The sequence below is a fragment of the Pyxicephalus adspersus genome, chromosome 5, assembly GCF_032062135.1.
Source record: "Pyxicephalus adspersus chromosome 5, UCB_Pads_2.0, whole genome shotgun sequence".
NCBI lineage: Eukaryota > Metazoa > Chordata > Amphibia > Anura > Pyxicephalidae > Pyxicephalus > Pyxicephalus adspersus.
The window spans coordinates 98,295,913-98,310,543 of NC_092862.1; the positions used below are offsets into that span (position 1 = coordinate 98,295,913).

The following is a 14,631-nucleotide window of genomic DNA, read 5'->3' on the forward strand; positions in this document are numbered from 1 at the left end:
ATCTGCCATGTGTACAGTCGGTGTCGTCCATCGTCCGAACGACCAACCTGCCGGATCCACGGACGATGGACGACGACCGATCCTAATGAAAGGGAAGGGGGAGAGCGCGCAGCAGGGTGCCGCTCCGTCGCTCTCCCCCTCCCCTCTCCATAGAGCATGAACGGTGCTGTATGTACAGCACCGTTCATGTATCGTGCAGTCCCTTGTCGTTGGAAAGGATCGTGAAAGATCCTTTCCAACGACAAAAATTGCAAGTGTGTACGCAGCTTAAGAGTGAGCAGTGGTTGATTCTGATTTGTTCTTAGTTGTTCATCAATCTGCTCTGGAGGACCACTGCGCACATCTTAGATTTTTACCTGAGATGGCTATGACCATTTGTCTCAGTTGCCAATCATCTAATGTATACATAACGTGTACATAGTTTTAGAATCTGTACAGAAGCAGGGTATTTGTCACCAAAGACTATGAATGTACAGTGCTGTGTAATATGTTGGCGCTATATAACTCCTGTTTATTATTATTATAAATAATAATATTATTTGTGATAATCTTGGGTGAAGATATAGTGTCACTGTTGGCGTCTCATGATGTCCTTTTACAAACCATTGTACTGTATCACCAAACGACCAACACAAACAAGACCTATAGCATTTTTTTGCAATAGGAAGCCTCCTGCTTATCCTCCTTAAAATTGAACAGAACCCAAGCAGCATGTCTGTACTACCATCATTTTAAACCCATTACCTGAAACTATTTTCTGGCTGGTACATATCAAGCATCTATTCAAAGCTTTAGCCTCTTGTACACCTGCACATTTTGCACAAATTTAGCTCTAACCCATATACACAGTACTAATAATTCATAAAGAGAACCTGTGAGTGTAGAAACATATGAACCCTGTTAAAGGGTTTTTGTCCTGATCTTGCCTTTCCTGACTACTATATCAGTGATCAGGAACAAGAATGCAGCCAGTGAGGTCTGACAGTTTTATTTTCCTATATCCTTGTCCAATAACTTGATGCCAGAATGAGGATGACAGCCCAGAAACCAAATCAGCAATGGCAGCTCCCCTATTTGTTCCCATAGAGGATCCCTTTAAACAGGGAACAAAATGAGGTGCAATGCTCTGCAGTCCTTATCCACCCAGCCCCAGCTGAACATTATATTTCATTAGCATATGTCAGATGAGTGAAATGAAAGATCTGTATATATATATAATAAGGTTGTAGCTGCTACAAGAGATCACACAACAGAGAAGGAGGCTTGGCACTCCCCTCCTCCTCCTCCATCTCATCATAATCCCCTCCTCACTTTGTGATCCTCAGTCTCTCAGTTTCCATCTTTGCAATATCATTTCCATGGGGGACACAGGTTAGGATGACAGGGTGCTGCTCCCTATTCTGTCGCCTGTTTTAACCCCTTCCCTGCCAGCCCCCTGCACACCATCTGCCCATACAGTGACCCAGGGAAGAGCTGCTACACCCCCAGACCTGTCATCTGATGAAGATGAGCTTATAACCAGCAAAAAAAGGAGTCCCAGCATCGATCTGATTTACTCTGCTGTTTATTGATCGTTCTAATTATCTGATATCCAGCATGTGAGTTCACAGATGGAACACAAGAAGTATAAGGCTGGCTAGTGATTCTTGGGGATTGCAAAGCTATTTTTTATATTATTTCTGGAGCTCTATCTGCTGAGGATATTGATGCTGCATGAATAAGGGCTAATCACAGGTTAGAAGTGCTTGACACCCTGAGAAATGAAGAGTTTGCAGTGTGCTGGATTCTTCTTGTTGTCACTGCTGCTGGAGGTAAGTGATTTCCCAGGTCATGGAATGGAAATGTGACTATAGAATGGGGCTTCTATCCCTTCTTCCCATTGTGTAGATCGCTAGAAATATGTCTTCCATCCTTTGTTAGACTAAATTCTCTATATTGTTCCAGCTCACTATTCCATAGATGATGATTTAGTCTTTTGTTGCTGATGGGATCATTATAATGAAATCAACTAATTTCGAGAACTTATGGATCTGATGTTCTGTACTTCCTCCATGTTCTTAGATCATGCTTGTACAGTAGACCCATAACTGCTGCAAGAACTATTTCAGATGAAGCTGCAGAATTACTGTAAATGGTGGATATTATACTTTTCCAAATGAAATCTATAGATCAGTGTGATAAAAGCCTTTTTAGAATTCTGATTTCTGAGCAGACAGAAGGTGGAGTGACAGATGTAACCTAAAGGAAGTTTCCTGATGTGCAGCTGTCTGCACTTTGATCTCCCCACCATGATGTTATGTTTACAGTAGAAAACAATTGAAGACACAAAAAAGTAGATGATGTCTGGATGTTACAGAATATGAAATGATGGGCCTGTAGTTACTGTATTTCCTGTGGTTCCCTGACTGGTGTAGCAGATAGAGGTCCATTGTTCTCTTGCACAGACTGTGTCAGATTTCAGTTTGTGGCTTTTCAAGTCATATTTGGTTCTAACAGACCGGTTTCCTCTCTTGGTTTTATTGCATTCAAACCTTACCACTTCCTTTACTTTTCAAGGCAATAACCCTCACATGATTATATCCTTGTGTTTGTAATGTATGCCATGTGTTTGAGTCTTGGGATTGTCCTAATTATAAATATTGTTGTTGTCACGATAAATATACTGCTGTATTGGACATAAATAAGGTCAGAAAGTAAAGCGAAGCGCATAGCTGCTGTTATTTTCTCATGTTGGAAAACAAATTAACCAACCTGGACAGAAAAGTCCAATCTGGCTGGTTGATAAAGAATGGGGGGACCTACAGATGGGGTATTATGCCTGAGAATTAGGGTTAGGTCTATTGAGAGAAAATGGTTGCAGAAATGTTTCTGCTACAAATAATGAACACCCTTAAAAAGAACAAAGGTTGATAAATAATAAAACGGCTGTTGCCCATAGCAACCTTCTAACAAGTATTTATCATCTAATTTACACCAAATCAATGAAGCTGATTGGTTGCCAAGGTGACAGTTGCTTAATTCTTACATGCTTTTTTCTAATAAATCAACCCTAATATGTCAGCTGTGTATGTGAATTAGGAAATGAGATTACAGCTGTGACTCCAAACCCGAGTACCAGAATATAATTGTGTGACAGTACCAGTTGTTTTGTGTCTCCACTGTTCTAACAAAAGAACAATGATATTCAACATACACGTACACCGGTTGTGTTCCATGAGACATTCTTCACCAGCCATTGTTTTTGTTATTATGTGATATACTTTTTACAATAATAAAAGATCTCTGGTCTATAGCTTTCTGGATTTCTGATGGATGAGCTGTTCAGATCTCTTAATTATTATGTTGTTGAAGCTAGGAGTGCAGCTAACATGTAAATTGGCTGATGTCTTAAAGCAGATCACTAGAATAATTTGTTGTCTGTGTCCGCCTGTCTATAAGATTATTGGGAATAAGTGGAAGCCATGCTGTGTTTGTGTCTGCTCCCACTCCGACAGCTATGACATGCTGGGTGGGAATAACCACATGCAGTTTGTGATTTTTTTTTAATTCTTCCAGATTAGTTTTTATTTTCTTACTCTGTTTTTAATAATAAACCTATAGCTTTATGCTTCTATGTGCCTAAAGCAACATTTCTGTAGAACCTTATAATGTGCCAAGAAAAGTGTGTGTATGGTTACATTCACATGTGGATTAGGTAGGACCTCTTGGAGCCACAAATATCCCATTCTTCTGTTGATGTATGTTCTTACTACTTTATTAGGGAAGCACTGACTTTGTTGGATAAAAAAATTCCAACAATATTATAAGCAATGTTATAGCTAAATTACGTTATTTTATTAGTTGAACATATAGAGATAATATTTGTGTTATTCATGACATTTTTGGATGTTTACTGGAATGTCTGTATAGTAATTTATTCTGTTTATGAGTACTTTATGATAAGGAAGTTTATTTTATTAATTATCTATAGAAAAAACTATTGAACATGTCTTTGTTGTATATGTTCTTATACAACATGGGTATGGGAGGAAGCATGCCATAAGCTGAATGGTCACCAAATGCCAGGTACTGTTTTATCATCGGAGTTGTACCATCACAGCACGGTGGCTCAGAGGTTAGCACTCTGGCCTTGCAGTGCTGGGTCCCAGGTTTAAATCTCGGCCAGGCCACTATCTGCATGGAGTTTGCAGGTTCCCTCTGTGTCTTCGTGGGTTTCCTCCCACATCACAAAAACATGCAGTGAGGATATTTGGCTTCCCCCCAAAAAAATTGACCTTAGTCTGTATAAATGACATATGACCATGGTAGAGACATTAGATTTTGAGCTCCTTTGAGGGACAGTTAGTGACACGACTATGGACTTTTTACAGCACTTCGTAATATGATGGAGCTATATAAATACTGTGTAATAATAACATACCAATACCTGGTGTTCCTAACCGTATTTGGCAAGTGTTATCAGGTACCAAAGCTTTCAGAAGTTCCCAGTTTGTTGTAATATCTTCTGATTAGTTTTTGAATATTAATGTATCATCTGACTTTGTATGTAAATTGTGATTTGCTGAGCAGTTGTTCTACTAATAAATAGGACATATCTCATCAGGTACCAAAGCTTTCCATAGTTTCCAGTCTGTTGGAATGCTTTCTGAACACTCGTTGAATATTATAGTTATATTATTTGACATACTTTTTTATAGAACATTATTTAGGTACTTTTTCAACTGGATGTAAGCAAAAATTTCCCTGTCGAGGTGTCTAACACACGCACAATTGCATGTGTTGGATATCTTGGCTGCTCCTTTAACCCACTACAACACAACAGGGCTAGTGAGGTATACCTGGCTTGCATTGCATCATTCGTTGGGGGACCAGGTATCAAAAACAATTAGGAAAGTGAAGAAGCCGCACTCCAAAGTGAAGAAATTTTATCTTAAACATTGTTGTATAAACATTGATATATCTCAAAAAAAAATCACACCATAAGATTGCATCACATCTTCAGAGTTCTCTGAAACATTTTACCCCACCTTAGGTTTGATCATAACAGTCAAAATCCTTTGAAAATCTAATAAATCCTTTTGGGATACAGACATAGTAGAGTAGAGTAAAGAGTGGCTTCTTCACTTTCCTAAGTGAATATTTTGGGGAGTTGGATGTGCCTTTTTGGCCAGCACCAGATCTAATGATTGGTATCGACCATTGTGTGAGCTGCACCATGCTTTTGGATTGTTAGATAGCAAACCTAACCCAAATATTGGGATACCGGTGGCACCTGGTTCTCTTCAGTAAAGATAAGGTTTGACCTACCACCGGTTAGAAAGCTAGGAATTAAACCTTTTCATGAATCATTTCAGGGTTTCTTTTATATTTCTTCCCACTCTAACTTGCGTTTCTTGCGTCTTGCTGATACTATAACCAATACTTATGTAATAGCTGTGTGATACAGTATGGGAAAAACCTAAAGTAGGAATGACTGACCAGGGATTACCCAAACACACCCTGTCCACAGACTATTTGCCTACTTTTGATAACATATATTCCAAAAAAAAGCTATAAAGCATGTTTGTTCATTTTTTTCTTGAGTATTCTTCATATCTCTTTCTTGTGAGATATTAATATGCAGAGCAGTCTGAACTGATGAGTTAATTCTCCCTAAAGAACCAAGCAGTGACACTGATAAAGTATGCATTGTCGTTCTTTGGTAGACCATGTCATGTCAAACACTCAAAGCCAAATGACACATTACATATTTGGGGTAGATCTACTAATTGAACAGACAGTTCATGGTATACAAGTGAAAGTTAGAAATCAAATAGTTCTGATAATTTATTTGATTAAAGAAGATTTTAAAAAGATTACAGAGGCTGCCTTACTGATCTTCTTGTCAAAGTTGCCCGGGTCAGCCATTGGTTTTTTTACACTCTGAAACATCACACATAGGGCTTAATGTATTAAAGCTCTCCAAGGCTGAATAGGATAGACCATCACATGAGAACCTGGGTAATCCAACAAACCTGTAATGGATTTTAATAAATACTTTTTTTTTGCCAAATGCTTTCAATCCTGGACTAGATCAGTTCCAGGGTTTGCTGGATCAACCAGGTTTACCCATTACAGATTACATACCTCATACCTGTAAGTGCTGGGTATTGTTGCTGAGATCAAATATAAAAGGAAGGGGGACAGTGGTAAGGTATAAGTGAATGAGTGGGCGAAGGAAGGGGGTAATTTTAAAAACACATTTTGCCCTGCCAGTTTATTATAACATGGGGAGTTGGCTTTTGAAGTGTAGACAATATCACTAAGCAAGTAAGAGATTTGGGTTCATTTGGATGCACAGCACCTGTTGCATGCTGTCTTTTGCTGTTTCGGTAACCAATGACACTCATGTACAGTCAGTATTACTGTTCCTGCATCTTGGACAGCTAGGACATGATGTTCTTTCAGTGCTTTAGAAGTGGTGATATATAAGGATTAAATTGAAAAGCTGCAGCTCTGTACATTACCATCACAGTGGGTGGTGGTAGCTGTCAAGAACCTCAATGGCTCATGCGGCCCCCAGCAGAAAACTTCATTTAAAAAAATGTAACTAGCTTTTGATGCAGCTGTCTTAAACGCCAACTTATGTTGTGCAAAGTATCTTCCCAAAACAGTTAACCCGGCATTGATAAAACAGGACTAACATTTTTTATGTCAGGTTTTTATTGCTTGTGTCTTTGCTGGGAAGATTTCACTCACTGCTGTCAAAGTAACAAGTCTACAGGGAAATAAGCAGAAAACTCCCCTAAAACTCAATGGACAGTAATATCATTCCTTCCCCACTGTATTACAAAAATGGTTTATTGTTTTGTATGCCTGCTAGGAACTACAGCAAGATAGGAGGAGATCTTCCTAATAAAAAAACTTGAAAGAGATTCTGGTTTCTAGGTTTGATTTAAAGCATGTCCAGCCATAAATGCATTTTTTAATATAGAGTAAGTATTTTTATCTACAGTATATACCTGTCAGGTTATCTTTCGGGGTCTGCATCCGCTAGGATTTCTCTTTTAGCCTGCCCTAAACAAGCAGCAGGAAATAAGAGGAAATTTCTTCAAAACAAACAAAATGTTTTTTTATCCCAGAAAGTTGTCCTTAGAACTGATGTCCCCGCTGGAAATTTGTCCTTCACCTATTGCTCTGAATATAACTCAAAATGTTGGTTATGCCCTCCTCTAAAGGCAGAAAATCTCCCCAACTGGGAAACACACAACAAAAAATAGACAGTAGTTCTAACCTTTGCCTACTTTATCCAAAACTACATTTTACTGTAAAGTGGAACTAACACTGCCCTGTCCCAATTCCATTAAACTGCCATCTTCCTCCTTGTTTCCATCTTCAGCTATTTTGTTTGTTCATTCAGTCTCAGCAGCTCAACAACTTTGACAGATAAGGAGATCAATCAGGCAGGTAAATATGTTTTTTGCAGAAAGAACATCACCTGTCGCTTTCTGCAAGAATGCCCTGCTTGGTCACAGATTTTTTAAAGTGGAACCTAAATTTCCCTTTCTATGAATACCACAACACCATGAAGAAGCAAACAGAATTTTGCATGTACAAATATACAAATTATATTAATAGGTAAAAAAAGCCAACATAATATAACAATAGGAGAAAAAGGGCCTTTTCACATTCGACCCTTTTTCTTGCAGCACAACGTAATTTTTTTTGCAGCATGAAGATCATTATTTTCTTTGGTTGACTCACATCTATATACTTTAATGTGAAAAAAAAGGTAAACTAGGTGGGCCCAATCACACCTACTGTGTGCGTCACATCTATGTACTACAACACGTACACATACTACAACACACATGTAACAATGTGAATCCAGTCTTCTGGAATAGAAGAACCAGCACATAATTATATTTTAAACTAAATGTTGATTTGTCAGAACATCAATTGTATATCAGCACGTTACTTGGTTTGGTGTTTGTCAGCTGAGAATGAGAAAGTAAGCTGTGAAATAACAAAGGCGATACTGCAGGTCAAATGTGCACCATCTTTTGTATTATACAGGATAAAGAACCATCTGCAGTGGTTTTAAGGATAGAAAAAGTCCACTCAGACATCTATGACCCATATAGAAGTACTCAAACACTCTCATGCTTTTAAAGTCAAGGTACCCTTAGTACACAATTATTCACAATTATTGTAATTGTGTTTATTAATTTATCTCATGATACTTTTATCAGGAAGCTTTTATTCACGTCACATAGTTGTGTAATCATTATTGCTGCATTAAATAGTTATGTAACCGTTACAAGCCTTTCTAAAGAATCTGTGTTTTTTCTAATCCTCTTATTCTCCACCTCAAACGGCTGCATTTTCAACCCTGTTATAAAGGAAATGGCAGATAATGCACTGTAGCAAAAAATAACACATATACACTGCCCAGACAAAAAAAAAAAGGGAAGTGTTATGATCTGGGGTTGCTCCAGTTGGTCAGGTTTAGTAATATTATGTGGCCAAACAGTGAGGTTAGCTGACTACCTGAATAACCGGGTAGTCTGTCAATGTATTTTTTCTTCCCTGGTGGCACAGGCTAATTTCAATGGCAAGATTCATTAAGCTCAAATATTGAAAGTTTGGTTCATGGAGAATGAGACCTCATTTTCAAACATGGATCGGCTACTCTGGAGTCCAGACCTGTCCTAATGAAAATCTTTGGGACATGCTGAAGAACACTTTACGTAGTGGTCTTCCCATTGTCAATACAAAGTTTTAGCAATAAATGAATGCAGCTTGGACAGAAATAAATGTTGTGACATTTTATAAGCATATCGAAATGATATCACATGGTATAGTTAAAGATGAAGATGATCCAACAACAAAGTGCGTGACTTTTTCAGCCAGGCGTTGTATTAAGCTAAACTGACCCCATTCCATTGTCCAGTACTTTTTTTTTTTTATTTATTTTTTATTAGCAACCAATAAAAACAGACAATTACAGAACTCAAACCAGTGTATACAGATGGCAAAAGCAAATAAAAGCGTAAAAAGGCATACAATTTTACAGAAATAGTCATATCTAGCAACTTGAGAGAACATATAGCATGCCATGTAATGATAAATGGAAAAGAGAAACAAATTGTATACGTACATAAAAACATTTCCGTTATACCAGTAAGCAATCTACCATTAGGTTTCATTGGTCGCTGATTTTATATTAAAGAGTATAGGAAAAGAGAGAAAAGAAAGAGAGAAAAAGGAGAGGAGAAGTAAAAAGGGGGGGGGGGGGGGGGGCTGTATAGGGATATAAACAGAAAGGAGGGTAGTGGGGAGGGGGGGGCAGGGGGCATTGTCCAGTACTTTAAGGGTTCAGTTGTATCACCAAAAGGATACAAGATTGGTTTTGGGTCAATTTTATTTTCAATATTATTTAACATTTGTTTAACAGTGGTCACCAGGATCAATAGAGATTGTTAATCTACTTAGTCAAGACATCAACAGCAGTAAAACCCTAACCAAGGTTGTAATCATTTCCTACTGAAAATTGAAAAAAAAAGTTTGATTTATGTTCTGAATTCCTCATTTACAGCAAACCCACTTTATTGAAAAAGAAGTGAGCTATGGAAGAAAAAAAGGCAGGTGAAGGGCAAATCACCCGTCTGCAGTTTTACCTATAGTCATCTAGCAGCATATCTTTTCCCATGACTCTTTTCCCAATGCCTTGTAGTGTCTCTCTGTGGAGGTGGCCATCTTCGGAGAGACAGGGCTTTTCTTCCTTATATTAGGGGAATAATGAGCCGCTCAGTAGTGACTTTGCCAAACCTTACTCCACCTCTCTTTATGCTACAAGTCAGAGGCAGCGGTTTTCACTAATAAACAACTATAGGTCTGCTGGCACAGAGGTGCCCAGGCACATTCTTATACCAGAAAGTGCTTTGGTAGTATTTAAGGACAAAATGTATTTTTTTAGGATACTGAATAGGCACGTCTTTATGTTCTCTATAACATAGAAAATCCTTATTTTTTTAGCTCAGTTCTGCTGATGTGAACCCCTGTCTCCTCTGCCCCAAAGCCTTTATCCCACTGTGCAGAAAAGTGCACCACTACTGCCCACAGGTGAAGATGTGTCTACTGTCATTTGTACATTCAGGAAGAAGCAATGGCGGTGTCAATGTGCCAATGTGGGATTTTATGGTTAATGAGCATATTTAAACCAGATATACTTTACTGGTTGAAAGAGTGGATTCTTCTTTTGGGTCTTTGTTCATATACATTATGAAATTTTGTGAAACCAAAAAGATCCTGGGGAAAAACGGAACCCAAATATTACTGTGTTATGCATGTTATTAAACTTCATCTATGGAAATTACAAAAGATGTAATGCTTACATTACATGACAGAAGGCTTTTTTATTTTAGATAAATTTGTAATTGGTAGAGAGAATTTTATATTGAAAAACAACTAGATGCAACTTTGAAGGCCAGAGTAAGTGACTTTGGCAGGAAAGGATATCAAACATGAAAGGTGCTATAAATCTATGAAATAAGAATTAAGTACAGCCATGTCAAGCAAGGGCACATTGTGTGAAGAAGCTACAGTCTGGCAATGACTTGAAAATTTGCCAAATAAAGTATTAGATAAAAGAGACATTGCAAAATCTTGAAATATAATAGTGCAGAAGTCTGTTTACAATTTATCCATATCATATAAAATCAGTACTTGCAGATATTAATGTTAGAAAATGATATACAAGTTATAATAAACAAATATCCAATACCCTTGGTTTCACCCTTTTATTTACCAGAATAACTATATCTCACTTCTTGCCATCAAACTAAAGGAACAGGACTGTTTATATATTATTGGTTTCTTGAACTAGATTAGATCTGGTATTTTTATGCAAAGAAGACATTGAAATACATTTTCTTCTCTCTTCTTTAAGCTTTCAGATTGATGCCAATGGGAGCCACTAACCTAGCATTTCTGAATGCAAAGTAACACTATTATATAGGGGACATTGTCCCTATTTAGCATAAAAGTGAATAAGGAAGATTATATAGATGTTTTAGTCTGGCATCTGAGCACTTAAACACTCTTTTGGTTAATTTGTGTCTTTTTCATATAGTCTCACTTCCTGTCTGTAAAATATCAGAAAGTCCACATGCAAGAAGTGGAAAATCTAAGGCTTAGGATTTCACAGAGACTAAACAAAGGTATATCACTAATCATGCTTCAGGAGAATATATGAATACTTTCTATTTAAAAAAAAGAAATTGAGAGTTCTCAATTAAGTAAGCTATTACGATCTTAACATGTCTGGTTTGGGAATACCTTTTACACATTATGATTAGGATTTGTAGGTCAACAGCTTACATTGAGTTGCACAGAATGTGAAGGACTGGTATCTTTGAGATGTACTGAGTGGGTAGGGTATGCTAGTTTATGCTTTTAAAGCATCCATGTTGTTAGAATAACTACCCTGTAAAAGATTTAATTTTACCTTTCTGGTAGGGGAAACTTTTTTTTTGCAGAATTACAGTGACCAAAGATTTTTTAGCATTCAACATTGTTAGAACTGCCTGGTCCTCCTCTGTATTATGTGGATAGATCTCCTTACCCCATTCATCAAAATAATATATAACAGTGATATAGGAGACCAGGCATCTGACAATCCTAGAAGTGTGCCAGATGCTGAAGACTCCTTAGCCATGTTAGCTCTTTAACAGGGCAAAACAGTTAGTGACAAAATTGGTGAATGGTAGGACAGATAAGATATCGTTATTTACAACTAGCCCTTTCAAGTTTTTAATAGTGTCCTTTATTACAGGTAGTCCCCGGGTTACATACAAGATAGGGGCTGTAGGTTTGTTCTTAAGTTAAATTTGTAAGTTGGAACAGGTACATTTTTGTAATAAATGCAATTAGGACAGATGTTTGTTTCTCAACATATTATTAGGCAAGGTGGTGTCAGTTACTGTATAAAATCCTCACTTTGAGTTAATCACAAAGCAAAAAAACAAAAACAAAAAAAAACTTTATGGAACCTAGACATTCATTAACTTTTGGAACAATCTGTGCTTTGATATGCAAAAGGAAACAACTGCAGAGTTTGTCTTGGTCAATAAAGAGTTACAAGATGTTACAGATCAGCTCAGCTCTTAAGATCACCCACAACCTCAGCTGTGTTTTGCAAAAGATTTCTTTTGCAAGGCATGCAAACCGCCTCTCTCCCACCATCAAGCCTCTGTCCTGCACAGAAGCGAGCAGGGAAGCCCATTTGTTTCTAGGAGTTGTCCATATGTAGGATGACCTTAACTCAGGACTACCTTTATTTAGAAAACTTATTCTTTTGATGTGCAGTTGATCAGTGTTAATAAAAGAAATGTAAAATAATATTCAAAAAGTAAACTCATCGCTGCAGTCTAGGCAACAGTAAAGCAGTCCTTATATATTGATACGTATTTATATGTAGCTTGATAGATATACCCACATTGGACATTTTAGGAAAGTCAGCTCTTTTGGAACGTAAAAGCTTTCTTCTTTCAATTACAAATTAACATCTTCTTCCAATTTCCAGATAGGCTATTCCCTGGCTTTGTATTGTCTCTTGGCAGAAATCCACCTGATCAATAAGATGCTTTTCTGTTCTCTCTATGCCAGCATTTTTGCATCAACTTAGGTTTTTTTGGTTTGCTTTTCATTCAGAACTACAAGTTAGTGCTTGGTTAAAAGCACACAAACATAGGCACATATTACATTCTATGTAAACAGAAAAAAAAACATTATTAACTGATTATAACACAAATCAATTTATTATCATTATTCACTTAATGTTAACTTGTCTTTACCAAGATGTATAGGCAAATATCAGTTTGTGAAGCTTCACTACAACTATACTAACTTCAAGTAAGGTATATAGATAATTCTGTTGCAGATTAGTCACACTTCTGCATTCCTCAGCTGTTTTTAGCAAAAGACTTCTTCTGCAAGGCATGCAAATTGCCCTCCTCCCATCCATTAACCCTCCAGCCTGCACAGGAGCAGTAGGGAAGCCCCATTCGTATCTAGCAGTTGTCCATATATTGGATGTTCCTAACTCGGGGACTACCTGTACACTTAAAGCTAAAGACATAGTGAATTAAAGAAAAATTGGAGGTAAAAGTGGAAGGGCCCATGGAGACCTGGCCTGGAACCTACACCCAATGTGGGAGGTCAGGAGAAAGCAAGTTAGATAGTATCCTACAGCTAGCTAGCCATTTTGTACTCTGAACCAAAAAACCTTTACAGTTCAGGGTTCTACAGAGAACGCTAACCCTAAAAATAGGCAAATGCAATTACTTTTGTTCCTGGATAACCAGGAGTTGCAGTGAGATATGCAGTGGATAGGTGTTAATACAAGGCACACACAATACTTCATGTGTTAGTTTTAAATAGCTATAAGTTATGTGGGGATGTGTAATTCCAGGGGTTCAAGTTTTCCATAAAAGTGGAGATCTGTTCCCAGAACAATTGGTTGCTAAATCACAAACACGCACTTCCCACCTACTTGGCTGAAAAGATAGGTTGACAAAAGTGAAGAAAAGGCTTTGTTCATGAAAAAAGCATACCATGTACAGTTGTACATTGTACAATGTACAGTTACCCTGGGATTTTCTAATATCTAGCAAAATCTCTGCATACAATATTAAACTTGACTTAGCATACTATATATTAAACTTTTATTTAGTGTTGTTAGGTCATCCTTCTTCATGGTATTCCATTGCCACCTAGGCTCTGGGGTCTACCAAGCCACCAAAGGAGACGTTGTGGCAGTGTATACTAGCCAAGGTATACTCACCAATCCTACTCCATTGGAGACTTTTGCTCTAATGATACGGGATACCAAATTCATTCCTCCACGTGAAAGTACTCAAAGCACAAGTACTGTCACAAGGGGAAGTACGATACTGTCAGCTACCTGCATTAGCTCCAAATGTACCAAATGAGTTTTCCTTATATCTTATTTGAGGGTGGAACATCAGAATGGTCAAGGTGACAGCATCTTTTTAAAGTGCAATTCACATGTAGGGTGTGTAGAGGGTATTTATGGTGTCTGCACGACACAGAACAATTACATCAAAGCTGGACCCCAGGAAAACAGCTTATTGCACATTCAAATTACTTGTGAACTGCTTTACCCTAAATGAAATGTTTAGACAGCCTTTTAAACCATTCATCCCTAGAAGACAGCGTTTGACTATGAAATCTTAGCTGGCTGGAGAATTTTAGAGCGTAGAAGAGATGAAAAGGTTTGGGAGAGTGATTTCTAGAGTAAGGGTGCTATGATGAAGTGGCTTTGTAGGTAGTTAAAAAAAAACTAGGAATACGACCTTTTCCTTCATATTTGTATTTTTTGTTGTTTAAATGTTAATAAATGTAAAATTCTTTTTACATATTCCCAGAAGAATTAAGCACATATATAGATGTCTATTTAGAATTTAAAAAAGCTTTAGCTTTGAACTTCTCAGCCTGTTTTGCATTAAAGTTACCTAGCAGCAGATATGAAAAGAGCTAAAATAATATTGTGTTTTTTCTTTTCTAGTTATGAGGCACACATTTCTCTTTTATAGGACTACAGAAAACACATTGGGAAAAATAAATACA

General features: G+C 37.4%; 1 protein-coding gene across 1 annotated transcript in view; it reads left to right on the plus strand.

The window, feature by feature from the left end:
* Window positions 1–1,326: 1,326 nt before the first annotated feature.
* The window catches only part of VOPP1 (VOPP1 WW domain binding protein), a 61,073-nt gene continuing 47,768 nt past the window's right edge, over window positions 1,327–14,631 (plus strand). The window contains exon 1 of the mRNA XM_072412246.1: window positions 1,327–1,811. Coding sequence (XP_072268347.1) covers window positions 1,761–1,811 — 51 coding nt within the window. The 5' untranslated portion in view covers window positions 1,327–1,760. The remainder of the gene's footprint in view (window positions 1,812–14,631) is intronic.